The sequence below is a fragment of the Aspergillus bombycis genome (genome assembly GCF_001792695.1).
Source record: "Aspergillus bombycis strain NRRL26010 chromosome Unknown contig00010, whole genome shotgun sequence".
In the NCBI taxonomy this organism is placed as follows: Eukaryota; Fungi; Ascomycota; class Eurotiomycetes; order Eurotiales; family Aspergillaceae; genus Aspergillus; species Aspergillus bombycis.
In genome coordinates, this window is record NW_019170012.1 from 23,241 (window position 1) to 40,032 (window position 16,792).

A 16,792-nucleotide genomic window follows, 5' to 3' on the forward strand; every position below is an offset into this window, starting at 1 on the left:
GGACATTATTCGCAGGAAACTGTAACCTAGACCTTCATCTCCTTAAGGCCGTGCTTCCAGAGAGTGGCGTAGGGGGTGACACCGTCCTCGCGGTAGTCAATGAGGACGAGCCTATGGATATGTTAACGGGTGCTCATAATGAGAAGATCACTGAAAGAGCCGAGGGCTGAGCTTACATAGAATCAGCATCAAAGGATTCACCAATGAACATATCGTAGTTTTTGAAGTTGCCAAGGATCTTCTTGAGGCCGGTTTGGGCATTCTTCGTGAACTCGTCGATCTCAGCCTGGGGGGTATTGTTCTCCTTAAGCTTGGTGTGGACCTTCTTCATGTAGCCTGGAGAGAATGTTAACGTTCATGCTCTAACATGTCCTGGGATGATCTGGTAGACTTGCCCTTGATGTACTTCTTGTAGTCTTCCTTGTCCATCTTGGGGTATTCCTGGAGACGGAACTGGTCCTGAATGTCGAGGACCTGAACGGTGCCGCCCTCACCACCAGCGTCGTCCTCACCATCCTCGGCGGAGGGGTTGGCGCCCTCGAGCTGGATATCTTCGTTCGTCTTCTTCTGGATAAGCTTGCAGTCGGCCTCGAAGAGGACGCCGTCGACCACGTTGAGCTTGAAGGTGTCAGAGACAAGCTCATCGTCAGAGAAGATATCCTATAGAAATAATTACTTGTCAGTATCTCTTTCAGTCCCCATCTGATGTGGGCCTAATGCCGCGGATTGCATGTCTTGATGCATTGTTGACATTGAGGATCATGAAAAAGTGGGGTAATTCCAGCCAGCGGAGAAGAAAAGATCATACCTTGTAGATGATCATTTTGATAGAAGAATAGGAATCAACCTAAGCAACAAGAAAAGAAGAGAAAGATGAGGAAATGAGAGTGAAATGGCACACGGCTAGACAAGAGGAGAGGAAAGAGAAGGAAGAAGGAGGGGAATACTAATATTTGAAGTTTTAGTGCCACCCGTTTTTCTTGACCAACCTTTTTGGTGGGGTTGATTTTTTGATTTTTTTTTTTCCCTCGTTCTTCGCTGGTTGGTTTCGAGGGGCAAAACCGACGCTAATGCCCGATTGGGACTGGGTCGACTTGTCTGGCCCGATCAAGTTTGCTCCGGGGGCACCTGACCGTGGGCGAGTAATGCAAAGGAAAATGTCTACTAAATTCAAGAGGGAAGGTAATAATCTCTAGAAATTAAGTCCAGTGATATTGGCGACCCCTAGAGGGGGGAAACGATCTCAATGGGGTTTTGTTTGCTGGTGCTATTATATAGTTACGAGGAGGTAACTACCAGTTAACTAGTACTAGTAGTTAACTAAGTTACCGGGAACTGTCAAATCTTACATAAGATGGCATTGTCTGCCTGAGTGATCAGGCTGCACATGCAACCCATCAGGGGTGATCGGCCAACCATGCCGGCGACCCTCCGTAAATGCGGAATACCGGTGGAATACCAAAATGACCCATATACAAACAGGGGACCAGTGCCAAATGACAGATACGAAACACGGCGGTATTATCGATCAGATTATCGGTCGCCTGGCACTTCCCGTGGTGCCACTTCAACTTTTGTCTCCCCATCGCGCATTCCCTTCCTTTATATCTCTCGACGACTCTGCCGTGTGCCTACAGGTGCCGCTCTTTACCTTTGCTCCGACTGTCTTCTTCGGCTCCGAATTTGATCCCGCCCATTTCTGCCATTCATCTCGTCTTCGGACCTCCAACGTCCGAACGCATCTCCGGCCCCTCGGTTCGTGCATTCTCCGTTCGCCTCCCCTAATTGTGGATCGCGAACGATCCGGATCCAGCAGCCGCGGCCCTTCGCAGGGCTTGTATACTACTACTACTACTACTTTTTTTCTTCTTCTTCTTCTTTTTCTACTCTCTCTGTTATCGATACACTTCTTTTTTTCTTTTTTCTTTTTCTTTTTCTTTTTTTTTTTTGGCTCCGCCATTTTTAGATCGCGTAACCCGTCAACCTTCAAACCAATCCATGTGTTGATCTTCTAACCCTTCTCTACTGTATCTTCAACACCTTCTAACATCGGCTGTCGTCTTGACCATGGCAGCCAATGCTTCGGTGGTCTATGACCTTCCGCCTCTTCCGGCGTATACCTTGACACCACGTCCGCCTCTTTTATCTCCGATTCCTGATAACATCTTGTCGCTGATCCTACCGATTATCGCTTACTGGGCTTTATCCATGGTCTATCACTACATTGATGTCTACGACTTGTTTCCCCAGTACCGGTTGCATACTCCGGCGGAGGTCCTCAAAAGGAACCACGTATCGCGTTGGGAAGTCGTGAGGGATGTCGTCCTACAACAGATAATTCAAACCATGGCTGGTATGGCTATGTCGTACTTCGACCCCGTGGAATGCATTGGCAAAGAGGAGTACGATGTGGCAGTCTGGGCGCAGCGTATCCGTCTCCTGCAAAGGACCCTCCCGCGTTTGTTGGCGGTGTTCGGCATCGACTCGATGGGATTGGCGAAATCTCTGACGAAGAATGGCCATACGATACTGGGAGCTGTTCTCGCAGGTGGACGTTATCCGGGACTCACCCAAACCTTGGTCTTGGAGAATGGCGTAGAAGCCATCGCTCCTGCATTCGCTGATTGGGAGTTGTCCATGGCTAGCTTCATCTACTGGTACTTCATTCCGACGGTGCAGTTTGTCTGGGGTGTATGTGTCGTGGACACCTGGCAGTATTTCCTCCACCGTGCAATGCACTTGAACCGTTGGCTTTATGGTAAGTCTGATATCTATCTTCTTCACCTCTCGCTCGATGAATGACGATGTTGGGTCTAACTGGTTTGGTAGTGACCTTCCACTCGCGCCATCACCGCCTATACGTCCCATATGCGTTCGGTGCTTTGTACAACCACCCCGTGGAGGGATTCCTCCTCGACACGGCCGGTACCGGTGTTGCGTTTTTGACGGCTAGAATGACCAACCGCCAGGCCATGTGGTTTTTCACCTGCTCGACGATCAAGACGGTTGACGATCACTGCGGGTATGCTTTTCCCTGGGACCCCTTGCAGCACTTTACTTCCAACAATGCCGCCTACCATGACATTCACCACCAGAGCTGGGGTATCAAGACCAACTTCTCCCAGCCGTTCTTCACCATCTGGGATCGGCTTCTCGAAACGCAATGGAAGGGCGATGTTAAGCTTCGTTATGAGCGGGGCCGTGAGGCAGCACAGAGGAAGCTGGACGACGACAGCGCTCACGAGGTTCGAGCCAAAGGCAAGGACGTATCGTCTTCCGCTACCGTCTCATCAGATGAGCCGGCTGACACAACTGCACGATCACGATTGCGCAAAAGGACGGCGACCTTTGACGGCCTGAAGGGTTCGAAGCACGGGGTAGCCAGCAGCGTCCTCTAGACCTCCCCTTTCGGCTTCTTCTGTACCTTTCTTGACCTTCTTTCTTCTCGCGCATTCTCTTCTCGGTGAATATTTTTATAATCATAATATCTTTTTTCTCGGCTCTTTTTTGTTACATTGAAGCGCTTCGGAGGGGCAGGACGCCTCCGAATCTTTCAAGGCCATTGTTAGTATTAATATTGGGGATCATGAGTATATGTTGGCTTGTACAAGGACTTCTCTTTAGTGGCAAACTCATTATAATTAGGACGATTTATGGCAATGGGTTTGGACAGCAGTGTCCATCACTACCTTTCTTTTCAACCGTTTTCTTTGACTTTCTCTAGAGCCCTTTGCGTGTTTTGTTATTTCTCGAAGAATGTCTTTTTTCTTTCGATTGTATTATAAATTACATACTAGGTTCTGTTTTGAATGCACCACAGGCTTGACCAACACCAGGTGTATATCTCACAAGCGAGGCAATGTTGCAACACCGGCTGCGCGCAGGCCGATGTGATCACATCCTCACTTATTCTTTAGACGTATCCCTAGGATCTAAATAGAAAGCTCCAGTTGGTATCTTGACTCTCGCGGTTTTCTCTTGGACTGCCCTCATATTCTGACACGGAGAACAGTTCATCGTGCTCCGATTCGTAGTATGGCTGAACTGGGCTGAGCAGATTGCGGTATTGGGCCGCTGTCTGCTCACATCCGTCATTTCCCGGAGGCTCTTCCCAGTCGAGGTGTTGACCTCCGTTGGAAATTCGGTCCAAGGAATTGGATCGACCCAACACATGCTTCCAATGGGACATTTTCCGGGGAGGAATGTACCTGCTTGCATATCCGTCATCGACATCATCCGCAAATTCTTCCATTGGCGCTTTGCTCTTGGGGATTGATGGTGCAAGAACGGGCAACGGATCCTGTGTGGAAGGGAATGGAGCGAGCATGGTGTGTTCTTAGGGGAGGTAGGTGACCCATGAGAGGGTGATTCGTCGGTGTAAGTGACAGAAGAGAGATCGGATCGACTCTCCATCGCACAGGATGTGGGGGAGGATATCCAGTTCACAGAGTGACACTCGTGGTACAACCCGACTATGCCTGCAAGGGTGTCGGTGTCACTGTCTTGTCGTTTGGGCACCGGTTCAGATGTTGTGTAGGGTTCGCCATGGTTTCCGTCCTTTTGTCGGCCCCTGTGAAATGACTCGAGAACCTCCGGATCTATGCCAATGGGAACTACGATCTCCTCTGTGGCTTTCGAGGTGTCTTGTTGGAGACGAGCAACAGGGTTAGACATCATCCGAGCCCGGTGGGCATATTTCCGCTGACGCTTCATGGTTGTCGCCAGTGTGCTGCTGCGCCAATGTATCTTATCGATGAAGCCTTCATGGCAGGCTATGCTTTCTTCGACGAACGGGAGCAATGTCGGTACCCGGTGATTCCTCCTGGTTGCTGTCCGGCTCAGGAGGGCTGTACGGAGATGCTGCAGGAATTTCCGCCCGTTGACAACCCGGGCAAGGATGCACGCTTCGCACTTATTCTGCTGGTACGTGACAGGGCTTCCTTGGAGAGTTCGTCGCGAGGGGGTCCACATGTAATGTATATCTCGCAGGCTGTACACAATATCTCGCACTTTGATATCGACGACGTCAAGGCGAGTATCACGGAGCACACTATGGTACCAGTAGAGGCACTCCAGATGTGTGATAACCTCGCATCGCAGCAGCTCAAATATGTATTGGATAATGTAGGGGTTTAGTTTTGTGTGCAAATCACACAGGGCCACGGCCGGCGCCCGACCTATGAGGTTCATCCAGTGATCCAGCCAGTGCCTCTGGAGGACCGAGGGAAGTTTCTTGATCGCCTTGATTATTTCTCCTTTGTCTCTAGGCTCGTTACCAACTGGGTCGATGAACCCTATGCTCAGGACCCGTGTTAGCAGTCTCATTTCGCCCTTGCTGAGACTAGCCACTGACCGGAGGCATTTCATCTCTACCTCGACTGTCGGGGCGTTCTGGGGAGGATCAGAGCGGTCGATATTCTGGCTTCTTCCGTGGCGTCCTGTCGGCGACTAGACGTACTATCCAGTGAGATCTCAGGTATCATATTCTCGACCCTTGCAATGGCGTTTATCCAGCGCTAGCCGGAACTGTTATGCGTGTTATCTGCAAGCAACACCTCCGTGTGGATCGATTTTGACCAACTTTTGGGAGCCAACTTTTGGAAGTGGGGACCAGACTAGGCGGCTGAAACAGGACGAGAAAGCATGTCATGATAAACGAAACAAGGAGCGGCTCCATGGCTGTTTTATAAACTGTGGCTATGGCTTTTTTTCTTTCTTCAGAAACAAAGTCTTCGTGGTTGATGCAATGGCCTTCTTGTAGGTTCTTTTGTTGGTCTGAAGTTGTATTGTCTTGTTTCTTTCAACAACGCAGATTGAAAGGGTTTCTGTTCGATATTTTTATTGTCTCTCCTGTATCCCTTGTTGGGATGAACATCCACGAAGGGTTTTATCCAATTCAAGACATTGGGGATGAGTTGGAGGCGCTGCTGGCCTGGGGAGTCTGCTGCGGTGATATCCCAGGGTCCCTTTTAGATCGGTGGAAAGATGAGGGTTTCTTGGTAAAAATATACACTAACGTCTTGCTCGATGGGGAGATAGCCCCGTAGTCGGAGAGATCCTAAGTCGAAATTCACGATGCGTGAGAAATTGGGCTGAGTGTGGGCGAGAGATATAAACAAGGAATAAGTTCTTGGTCTTTGCATATAAATGCTGTCTCATCTCCCGCTATAGATTTCTATCAGTGCCATTTCTCTACGAAACAGCAATCTAGACCTTTCTCCAGAAAGCGACTGCCACTTCTTTCATTCAGCCCTTATCGAAAAGTTGCGCATCAAAAGCCCACGGACGACTGGACCATATTATCGTCCATGAGATGTATGACCCGCATCAGGACGTCGAACTAATCCATTTTAGCGATATGCCTACAATGGTGCCAATAAAAAGTCCAACTTACATGCTAATGGTTCCTCGAGCGCTTCCGGTGCCTGTACGGTTGTTGAGCGAGTAAAAGACATGATGAAGAATGGTAAGCACAAGTGTCTCTCTGCATCAACAACCCCGCGTCAATGACAACTAATGCTGTATGACTTACTGTAGGAGGCGAGGATATTGCCCCAGGAGACATTGAGAAAGGTCTCGAGCAGCATCTAGACATTGCTGCTGCGGCTGTGGTTGGCTTTCCTGATGTGGAGCTATTACTGCCTATATCCAACGCGCGCTAGGTGCCCGGCGAGGGCTCAAGAGCATGAACATCAAGGTTTGGTGAACGAGTCAGACTGCCGCTCATAAGATTCCTGATCAGTTGCCTGTGAATGCCAGTGGGAAGGTCCTCAAGACGGAGCTCAGTGCCATTGCGAGCAGTTGAAGGTAGTAGACATTGAGACTCTCCCAAGAACAATCTAACTAGAACCACCAAAAACAAGGTCACATCACATAAGAGGAGCGTGTAGGCATATGCTAATTTCCTCTACATTTCTTGGTGTGCAGCTTGTGTACCACTGTATCCCTTAAGAAAAGTGTCTCTACCGCTGCACAACAGCCAATTTGCCCCGGACAGGCACATTCTCCTTGCGTCCAATTTCCGGGAAGCCCGTAACGTTGACCCCTTTCTGGAAGATGACACAGTGGGACGATCCTCCATAATGGAACATTCCAATCTGGTCCCCCTTCTTGACATACTCCCCTTCTTTCACCGTAATCTCACACGTTGAGATCTCCACCATCCCAATCCCCAGGAAGCCCACCAGGCCGATATCCGGGTCTTCCGACTGAATGAAGATGACTGCTCGTGTTGCCATTGCGGACAAATATACCTGATAAGCAATTTCAACCCCTTTGTGGTGATATTCAGTATCCCTCTCGATGGCTCGGGGAGTGGAACAATACGTCCCGTTGATCGTGTACGCCTTCACAACCCTCCCCGAAACGGGCGCGTGCCACCGGTGATAGCTAAACGTGTCTAGGTAGCCTTGGTAGATCGTCCCACCGATGAAGGCGTCCGGAAACCCAGCCCCGAACATATCAACCAGGGAATAGGTCTGGCCTTTGATCCAGAAGCTATCCCGGGCTTTCACATTCCTGGCCAAAGTGAAGGGCTGCGATTCGCATGCATTGGCGATGACAGCGTCGTCATCCGGCGAGGCGACCGGCCGAACGTTCTCTCTAAACTGGCGCGTGAAGAACGCATCCCAAGACCGGAAGCCGTAGTGGGGAGCATGGCAGTCACAGACGAACAGCTCGTCAAACCCATAGGTCGTCCCGCCGACATTGCCCATGGTGATTAGTTGGCGCATCGACCCGTCACTGAACCAGCCGGTCGATGAGGTATCGAGCACCGATGCCGATTCCGGCGATGAGAGAAACTGGGCCCACGCATCCAGCACCTTTTTCAGCATGGCGTTCACCTCCGGATCCATGAAGACGGCGTAGCCGCTGATGGTCGGGATGGCATATTGGAACACCCCGATCATGGGGACCCCGGCGAGGATGTCCGTGTAGGGCGGTGCGCGCGTTATGATATAGTTCAGCACTTGTAGCATCTGCTGATAGTCTTGGACCTCATGGTCTCGGTTCCGCTCGGGACCCTGCTCCTGGGCCTGGGCCCACATGGATTGGAAGAGCATGTAGATGCGTTGGTTGGATTCAATGAGTTGCTGGAATTCTCGCAGCACGGGGTGCAGCTCGCCGCTGCCCTGGCTGGCTTCCTTGGTCAGGTTCGCCAGCCATGTCGCACGGACTTCACCGGCAGTCTGTCGGGTTGGCCTGCTTGACGACTGGCATAAGGAATTGATCATGTTTGAAAGGCGGGCTGCACGGGGAATGGGGGACATACCTCTGCCGTGGGCCGCGGTTAATTGTGGTGGTTTCTATCAAAATAATGTAGCACGATGTGCTTGGATCGACTCTGACTTACTTGACTCAGGAAACGAAAGACGGTGGATATCATCTTTACTCAGGTCAGCGCCGATGCCAGGCAGGTATGTCTGTAGGATGCGTAGGTGAGAATCCGTTGAGGTGTTGTGGAACGAGAATCGTGGACCGGCCGGACGGCTCTGAGGGCGGTTGATGCAAGGGGGAAAAGAAGCAAGTGGGCAAAGAATTGAGATCAACCGATCAAGATTCAATGCGTTTACAGCTGAAAGCGAGATTTGATCTGCAGTCATTGCGGCTATGTTGATCAACTTGAACTTTTATGATCCATCATCGATCGACACCTCGAGTTATTCTTGGCGGCGTACAAGACGTAATCCCATCGACAAGCAATGGTTGTCCGCTACGCTTGGCGATGTATGAATAACTACATCTTCCGCCCGAATGTGCGTCTACCTAAATATTCGGGCACGCTTTTGAGGCGGAATCATACTATGTGGAGTACTCTGGATACGGTCTATTCGGGCCCTCAACTCCCCGCGCTGGTTCGTGGCTCGTCTCCCCATAAAGCGTGCGCTTCAATATTTGTGCCATAAAGACCCAGGCTGGCTGGTTTCAGCCCTAATTCGACTTTCATGAATTAGTACCTCACCTATAAACCCCCGGCGCCACTCCTGGACCGATCGATTACGGTTGCCTACATATTCACCAAGGTTTTCTCTATTAGATCTCAGAATATATCACATCACGTCGTGCTATTGTTCTCTCTTCACTGTCTGACCGTTGGTCCTCTGGCTTGCACCGCCTGACATTTATCCCTTGAAACTGAACACTTCCAGTATATCATCAGTAGCTCTAGAGGCTTCTAGACCGGCCTAACCAAGTATATCAGGAGTATATTTGGTCCCTCGTTGCAAGTATAGCGTCGTTCAGGAATGCCAAGAAGGATACGGCGTATTAACGACAGATGCAGAATGCGCGGTTCTTTTTACATCGCGCGCTGTAGCGGTGTTGTGATCACCCAAGCAGCTGACATCTTTCCACATAGCTGAGTGAATTATAATGCCCAAGGTGACTCATGGAGGCATGTGGCCCTCAGCCTACTTCGCTGTCTCCCTGTGCTTCTGATGGTAGGTCGTGCATGGGGACCGTCTTACCTGGGAACCGCTGTGACGACATGGCTCCGGATCATTGCCTACGAGAGCGAGCAAGACGAGGACAGGGTATGCCAGCAGTGCTGATCAAATTGTTCAACAAGAAATACGGAGGTGCCTAGGAGTCGTTCCTCGCGAGGGCGCCATGGATCATCACATGAGTGGATGTCGATCATTTGGACGAGTCCCGATGAATCCGATTCGAGCTTGTGTCGCTTGGCCGCGGCAGTGAAGGTTCATCTGCAGCCGCCACTAAATGCAAGTGCGCCTGGGCACATTCTCAATCCGAGTCGAGGGAACGAACCGGTCGTATCATGTGGATCTTGCCGAGGACGATGGTCCCCATCATGGGGCACGCGCAACCCACCTTCCGGGAAGGACAGATCTACTAAAGCGCAAGGATGTCATGGCCGGTCGCTTCGGATTTCGCACGCGAAAGACTCCGAGTACATACACGCATAGTGCGTCGCTCTTGCCTGATTTTTTGGGGCCTCTGCCGTTCGCTCACGATATGAATACAGGAACGTGGCGTTTGACTGTGGGCTGATATGTCATGGCTTTCCCCATGAAGAGGAAAAATGGACGGAAACCGCCATTGCCCTATACAGCGTCGCCGTTGAGGTTGCTGTGCGCCGACATTCTCCTCGTCCTCAGGAGTCTATGGTGTCTGCCGGGAATAGTCCTCCCGCTGGCTTCCTCGGATGAGCTGGACGAGCTATTCCCTTCGAAAGAGAATACGTTCAATGTCATTGCGCATGTTGCCCTGGCTTTGTGCCAGGTGGCTTTCTTACTGTCGGTGCTGGGTGGTTTCTTGTGTATGGTGCCCGCCTTGTGGCTCTCAATCTATGTGGTGGTCTTTGTCGGGATCAATCGAGTCATCTGCACGCTGGTCTTCAACAGTACGGACGAGGTTCTCGAGTCACGAGTCTCTGTCGAGGAGCGACCGGAGCATGAACGGGAATGTTGGGTTTTTATCAACGGAGTTGCAGTCGGGTAAGTGAGGAGCGTGTTCTGAGCCAGATATATCGGCGTCCGTGTGTCTCTTACTGATTGGAATAGACGACATTGGCTGCAAAATAACATCGACCGGCTTGCCTACACTTTTGGCCGGAAAATTATTGGCGTGCATAATCCGACGTACGTTGTCCCATCATGGCTGTTATCTGGCTACATGTACATTATAACGCCCTTACAGAGACGGCATCGTATTCGACGTAATTGAGTGCTTGATCCAAAGGAACTTTACATTCGCAACTCCGGATACAAGGAACGGTTATGCCATCACGAAAGCGACACTGTTGAATCCGAAGTACGAGAAAGTGGTCCTGATCTTGCACAGCCAAGGTGGAATAGAGGGCAGTCTCATCATCGACTGGCTCCTGGACGAGCTGCCAGAAAAGATCCTTCGCAAACTCGAAGTATATACGTTTGGTAACGCTGCCAACCACTTCAACAACCCGTACAAATCGCTCTGGGGCTACTACGGAGAGCCCCTCGCCAGAGGCTCCACGATATCTGATCCGGATGGCTCGGTGCAAGCGGAGAAGAGTGTTCTCCACATGGAGCACTATGTGAATGCTTTCGATTTTGTCTGTGTTTGGGGCGTCTTGCAATTTGCCAGCGTCCCAAACCGCTATATGGGCCGGATCTTTGTCCGGTCGGGTTCGGGTCACCAGCTAAACCAGCACTATCTCGACACGATGTTCACGCTCGGACCAGACCGGAGAGTCCTGGACACCAATAAATTCATGGAAATGGGGGCGAGAGCGGTCGAGTATGAGAAAATCCTGCCGAAACACGTCAGACACGAGAGCGATGAGGTGCTTGTCAGCCATAAGCGCCCGTCAGATGGCTACAGGACCACCCCTGCTATTCACGGTGGACTTGGAGATCAATCTGAGCGACGGCCGTTGAAGGTCAAAGATCTCAGCCGGTTATGGCAGTATCGCAATGGTGGTTCGCCTGTGGATGGATGATAGAAGGATGTACATGGCCCATGGGAAAGTCCTGGTCCACCCCTTTTTTCTTTTCTTGTTGTTCTCGTTTCTTTTGTCCCCTAGATAATTATATAGAGAGGACACATTCTCTGTCAAGATAGGAAATCCAAAAGGTCTTATCTGAATGCGTCCAGGAGACTCCACTTGAACCAGGGATAAGCAACGGACGGACCCACGGAATGTTGGCCGATCTCTCAGAATCCCCGTCGGCCATCCGAATGAAAAAAAAAGTTCTTCGCGTCTGACTCATGCCTCATGGACCAGTCGGATTGTTCATCACTCAGCTCAAACACCGCATTGTGTGGAGTTAGCGTAGGATGGACACCGCTTCTTATCCTTGCGCAAGATCGATAAGACAGGCCCACAAGTCTCCCGCATCGCTCATGCTGGGAGACTGAGACCGCGACGACGCGACCTGGGTCAACAGCAACTGTCGGCCAAGGCGATTGTGCCGTTCCCTCTCGTTGCGAACGCACACGATGTCGGACTTTTTCGAGGGTTTCCAGCAGGTCCTCGGCCCCTCCATATCGCAGCTCGGAGGGGAAGAGGGTGTCTCTTATTCAGATAGCGGTCTAGTACAGAGGTCGGTACATAGCCACTGGACTGCCTTGGCCAAGCTAATTGATTTTCAGGCGCCTCTGGCAATATCGAACACAGAAAATCTCGGCTTTCGTAGCCACAGGGAACTTGCATCTTGCGGTTATCCTGTTATCATGTGTAGTACTGCTTGCGTTCGGCCTGCATTATGCGGCTTGTGCCGCCAGGTCAAAATCTCGGACAAAAGCAGAATCACCGAATGAAGATCTGCCCATTAGGGCTTCTCTACCCTTTGCATTCTTGCATCTGGCGGCTGCAATAGCTGCTTGTTGTCTCGGCTGGATCGATGCACAGCATACAGAGAACTGGAAACAAGCGACCGCGGTGAGCTATGGGGTGTTATTGGGCTTCCTGCAGTTTTGCTTCCGGAATGAGCGGGCTCGGACTCACCTATATCGCCATATCAATGCCGTAGTCCTTGCACTATTCCTTTTAGCATGCGTCCAGGATCTGGTCCCCTTGTTAATTGTCGGGGCGACATCTGGCCTAAGTGTGCTCAGGGGTGGCCTCATAGTTTGCCTGGCTGCTGTGTTGATAGTCGCAGCTGCGACGCCCAGGCCACGGCGTTTGTTTGTCCCTGATCCAGAAAACGAGGAAACGGAAACGGTCCACGAGGTGTCGCCGGAAGAGACGTGTTCTTTGTTCTCATACTATTGCTCGTACGAATGGCTGACATATGTGATCTTGCGAGGCTGTCGGAGGGACCTAACCATGGATGACCTCCCTCCGTTGCCTCGTACGATGAACCTTCCAAGTGGCTCAAAAAGATCAAGCGGCAGCGTCTCAAAGGCGGCAAGACATTCCGAACACTGTGTCGGTTGCTCCAAACTGAAATCAAGAGCATGATGTGCTGGTCGTCCGTCACGGCGGTTCTGGATTTTGTCGCACCGTATTCAATGCTGCGACTGCTAGCGTACCTCGAAACCCCGGACGAGGCCATCCTTCATCCAGCCCTGTGGGTGGCCCTTTTATTTATCGGCCCAATGTCACGATCGCTCTGTTATCAGCAATACATTTTCACTGCGACTCGACTTCTTGTTAGAGTCAATGTGTCGCTGGTACAGGAGATATATCAGACCGCAATGCGGTCGTACCTTTATGATGACTCTATCGTCGAAACTAATACAGAAGATCGCCCGAAGTCCTCTCGAAAGATGAGAGATTCCGCAAAAGGGGCACCAAAGTCGAGTCAGGCTAACATAACCAGCCTCATGTCGTATGATGTGGACGCCATATACAACTCTCGAGACATCTTCTTCGTGGTCACTGCAGCCCCAATAGCCACCACAGTCGCCGTGATATTCCTCTATCGAATGCTCGGCTGGCCATCACTGTTGGGAGTCTCTGCGCTTCTATGTCTGTCTCCTCTCCCTGCCTTGGCCTCACGCAGGGTGTCACGCATCCAGAGATCGGTAATGCAAGCTACGGATGTTCGACTCTCGAAAATCTCAGAGTACTTGAACTCCATCCGTACTCTGAAATATTTCGGGTGGGAGCATGCCGCAATGGACTCGATCAACGAAGCTCGAGGCGTGGAACAACGCCGCCTCTGGAAACGGAGTGTGTATGCTGCGGCAATCTCAATGGCGGGCGACCTGCTACCGATGGTGAGCTTGCTCGTCATGTTCTCCGTCTTCGTGCTATTTACCAATGACACTCTGCGGGCCGCCACGGCCTTCACATCTCTGTCTATCATGGAGACCTTGCGGTCCCAGTTCGTCTGGCTGTCAAATATCAGCCGAGCCTCTGCCCAAGGAGCAGAGTCGCTGCGGCGAGTCGACCGCTTTTTCGACACCGCAATGGAAATCAAACATCACCCTGAAGGACCGTTGGAGCTCAAGCATGCAACATTTCGCCGCACCCCGATTGCTGCTTTCAGATTGCATGATGTATCGGTGCGCTTCAGACCACGCGCCCTGAACGTAGTGACAGGTCCCACCGGCAGTGGAAAGACGTCTCTCTTGCTTTCTTTGCTGGGAGAAACTGTCCTCGAATCTGGAACGGCTTCATGCCCACGAGACGTGGCTTATGTCCCACAAGCTCCTTGGCTCCAGAATGACACAATCCGCGAAAACATCACCTTCTTCAGCCCGTTTGACAAGGCCCGCTACAATGCGGTTATCGAAGCCAGCGGGTTGGTTCAAGACCTCCGACAGCTGCCGGCCGGAGATCGGACGGTCGTGGGCGAAAAGGGCACCTCACTTTCTGGCGGTCAAAAGCAAAGAGTATCCTTGGCGAGGGCGCTATATTCGCAGTCCTCCACCCTCCTGCTGGATGATATCTTCTCTGCGCTTGACACTCATACCACGACACTGGTTTACGACAAGTGTTTTCGTAGTGGGTTGCTCTCGGATAGAACCGTCGTTCTTATCACGCATTATCCGGCCGCGCTGCAGGATGCTGAACTGCTTGTACGGCTCGACCATGGCAAGGCATCTACGGTAGAAACACCTTCGAACCTCCCCCAGACCCTTCTACAGCGTACGGGCTGCAGTACCCCCGCAACCGACACAGATTCGGTATCCTTAGGTAACCCCCTGATCGTAGAGGAGCCCTATGATGCCCCTTCGGAGCCGACAACCACCATTGCCCCGGCACATGAGCAGCAAAATCCGCAGATAGGGCGCATAGCGAAGGAAACATCAGCTACGGGGCGTGTGCCGCGCACTTTAGGTAAGTTTCGCCCCCCGTAAGATGCTCAAAGCACGCCTAACCATGCCCTCAAGCCTTACAATACATGCTCCTATTCGGCGGGCCTTGCTACGCACCGGTAGCAATGGCAGTCACGATCGCAGTGCAACTTGCCTATTTCGCAATCACCTACTGGCTCTCTATCTGGATGGGCGCCTACGAGAAGTATGAGAACCCAAACTCCCTCTACTACCTAGGGGTCTACGCCGCTGCGATCATCCTCTTCCTGTTGCTGCAGCTCAGTGGCAATCTCCTCTATCAGTACGGGAGCTGGACCGCGGCAAAGAAGATGCACAGGCGACTAGTGACGGCGGTCCTATCTGCTCCCATTTCTTGGTTCGACCAGAATCCAATCGGACGATTGATCAACCGTTTCGGCAACGACACCCGGTCGCTAGACACCGTGCTGATAGACTGGCTGCGGATGTCCATAGAGAACGGGCTGCGGTTCCTGCTTCGCATTGCCAGCGTTGCCTCTATCATGCCTATATTCGCTCTTCCGGCTGCTGTCATATGCACCGTCGGGTTCGTCATCGGAGAGATGTACACCCGCACGCAGGTGTCCATCAAGCGGCTGACGTCCATTAACTACTCTCCCGTGTTTTCGCATTTCACCGACTCTCTTTCAGGCCTGTGCGTGATCCGTGCGCGCAAGGACATGGATCTGGTGTTCCAGAGGCTCCTCGCCGAGAAGCTGGCTGTCCATGCCCGCTCCGCAGAAACACAGTATAACTGCAACCGGTGGATATCCGTGCGATCCGATTTCTGTGCCGCCTCTGTTGCCGCCGCCGCGGGCTGCGTGGCGTACTTCTGGTCTGGGCCAGCAGGGCTAGTAGGCTTCTCCTTGACGAACGCGATCGGTCTCAGCCAGAACATCCTCAACTTAGTCCGGACCATGAACGAGCTGGAGGTCGAGCTGAACTGTTTCCAGCGGGTGCGTGAATACACCGACATCGAACCGGAGGAGCACCTGGAAGCCAAGTCGTCGTCAGTTGTCCCAGCCAGCTGGCCCACATCCGGGCGTGTCGAGTTCCACAACGTCACCGCGCGATACCAGGACGACGGCCCCGACGTGCTGCGCAATGTATCCTTCGTGGCGAACCCCGGCGAGCGCATTGGTCTCGTCGGCCGAACAGGAAGCGGCAAGAGCACGCTCGGGCTCTCCCTACTGCGATTCGTGAACCTCGCCGCGGGCCAGATCACCATCGACGGCGTCGACATCACCACGATCCTCCTGAACCGGCTGCGCACCAGCGTCACCCTGATCCCCCAAGAACCGGTCCTGTTCTCCGGCGACGTCCACTCCAACCTCGACCCCTTCGGCGCCTCCAGCGAAACCGAACTCGCCTCCGCCCTGGCGGCCTGCACCTCCATCCACGTCCCGGACCACGCCCATCCCACCAAAACCACCCGCCCCCTCGCCCTAGACACCGCCGTGGCGGCCAACGGCGAGAACTTCAGCCAGGGCCAGCGCCAGGTGCTCAGTCTCGCGCGGGCCATGTGTCGCCGATCAAAGGTCGTGCTGCTGGACGAGGCCACGGCGTCCGTCGACCATGAGACCGACATGCACATGCAGCGGGTCCTGAGGGAGATGTTCCCAGACTGCACCATCATCGCCATCGCGCATCGGTTGAGAACCATTATGGATTACGATCGCGTGCTTGTTATGGCCGATGGGGAGATTGTAGAGTATGTTTGTTCCTTCCTCTCGTGTTCTCCAGCACCCCAGTGTACTTTAGGTAGTAATGTACATACCCGGTTGATGATGCTAACGGGGCATACTAGGAACGACACGCCCGCCAACCTTGTCAAGCAAGAAGGCATTTTCTGGGACATGCTGCGCAACACAGGCGAGTATGACGAGCTGGTCCAGATGATCGAGACAAAGCCATCTACACTGTGACGAAAAGCACCATAACCACAATACTACACGCTAGCTGACGGAGGAAACATCAGTTACATAGCATATCATGAATTACAGAATGTGGGACACAAGTCATCACGTTTCTGAAATAGTATATAGAATGAAATACACGAATATAT

The 16,792-nt window shown here is 52.2% G+C and overlaps 6 protein-coding genes across 6 annotated transcripts; 3 read left to right on the plus strand and 3 right to left on the minus strand.

Annotated features, from left to right (window-relative positions):
* Positions 1-26: 26 nt before the first annotated feature.
* Positions 27-823, minus strand: ABOM_004021 (translationally-controlled tumor protein; the record flags this gene model as incomplete). Its single annotated transcript, XM_022531151.1, has 4 exons — positions 27-111; positions 177-336; positions 450-660; positions 809-823. The coding sequence occupies 4 exons, from the start codon at positions 821-823 to the stop codon at positions 27-29; spliced, it is 471 nt and encodes a 156-aa protein (XP_022392979.1).
* Positions 824-2,067: 1,244 nt separating this feature from the next.
* sur2 (sphingosine hydroxylase) lies at positions 2,068-3,398 on the plus strand (the record flags this gene model as incomplete). The annotated part of the gene is made up of 2 exons (XM_022531152.1): positions 2,068-2,758; positions 2,830-3,398. 2 exons carry the CDS (start codon positions 2,068-2,070, stop codon positions 3,396-3,398), a joined length of 1,260 nt encoding a protein of 419 aa, XP_022392982.1.
* A 527-nt stretch (positions 3,399-3,925) lies between these two features.
* ABOM_004023 (uncharacterized protein) lies at positions 3,926-4,327 on the minus strand (the record flags this gene model as incomplete). Its single annotated transcript, XM_022531153.1, has 1 exon — positions 3,926-4,327. The coding sequence occupies one exon, from the start codon at positions 4,325-4,327 to the stop codon at positions 3,926-3,928; it is 402 nt and encodes a 133-aa protein (XP_022392981.1).
* A 2,635-nt stretch (positions 4,328-6,962) lies between these two features.
* On the minus strand, positions 6,963-8,270 carry ABOM_004024 (phosphatidylserine decarboxylase family protein; the record flags this gene model as incomplete). The annotated part of the gene is made up of 1 exon (XM_022531154.1): positions 6,963-8,270. The coding sequence occupies one exon, from the start codon at positions 8,268-8,270 to the stop codon at positions 6,963-6,965; it is 1,308 nt and encodes a 435-aa protein (XP_022392977.1).
* A 1,747-nt stretch (positions 8,271-10,017) lies between these two features.
* Positions 10,018-11,440, plus strand: ABOM_004025 (uncharacterized protein; the record flags this gene model as incomplete). Its single annotated transcript, XM_022531155.1, has 3 exons — positions 10,018-10,457; positions 10,524-10,601; positions 10,660-11,440. The coding sequence occupies 3 exons, from the start codon at positions 10,018-10,020 to the stop codon at positions 11,438-11,440; spliced, it is 1,299 nt and encodes a 432-aa protein (XP_022392976.1).
* A 500-nt stretch (positions 11,441-11,940) lies between these two features.
* ABOM_004026 (putative ABC multidrug transporter) lies at positions 11,941-16,652 on the plus strand (the record flags this gene model as incomplete). Its single annotated transcript, XM_022531156.1, has 5 exons — positions 11,941-12,044; positions 12,094-12,794; positions 12,848-14,731; positions 14,785-16,438; positions 16,535-16,652. 5 exons carry the CDS (start codon positions 11,941-11,943, stop codon positions 16,650-16,652), a joined length of 4,461 nt encoding a protein of 1,486 aa, XP_022392926.1.
* Between the last annotated feature and the right edge of the window lie 140 nt (positions 16,653-16,792).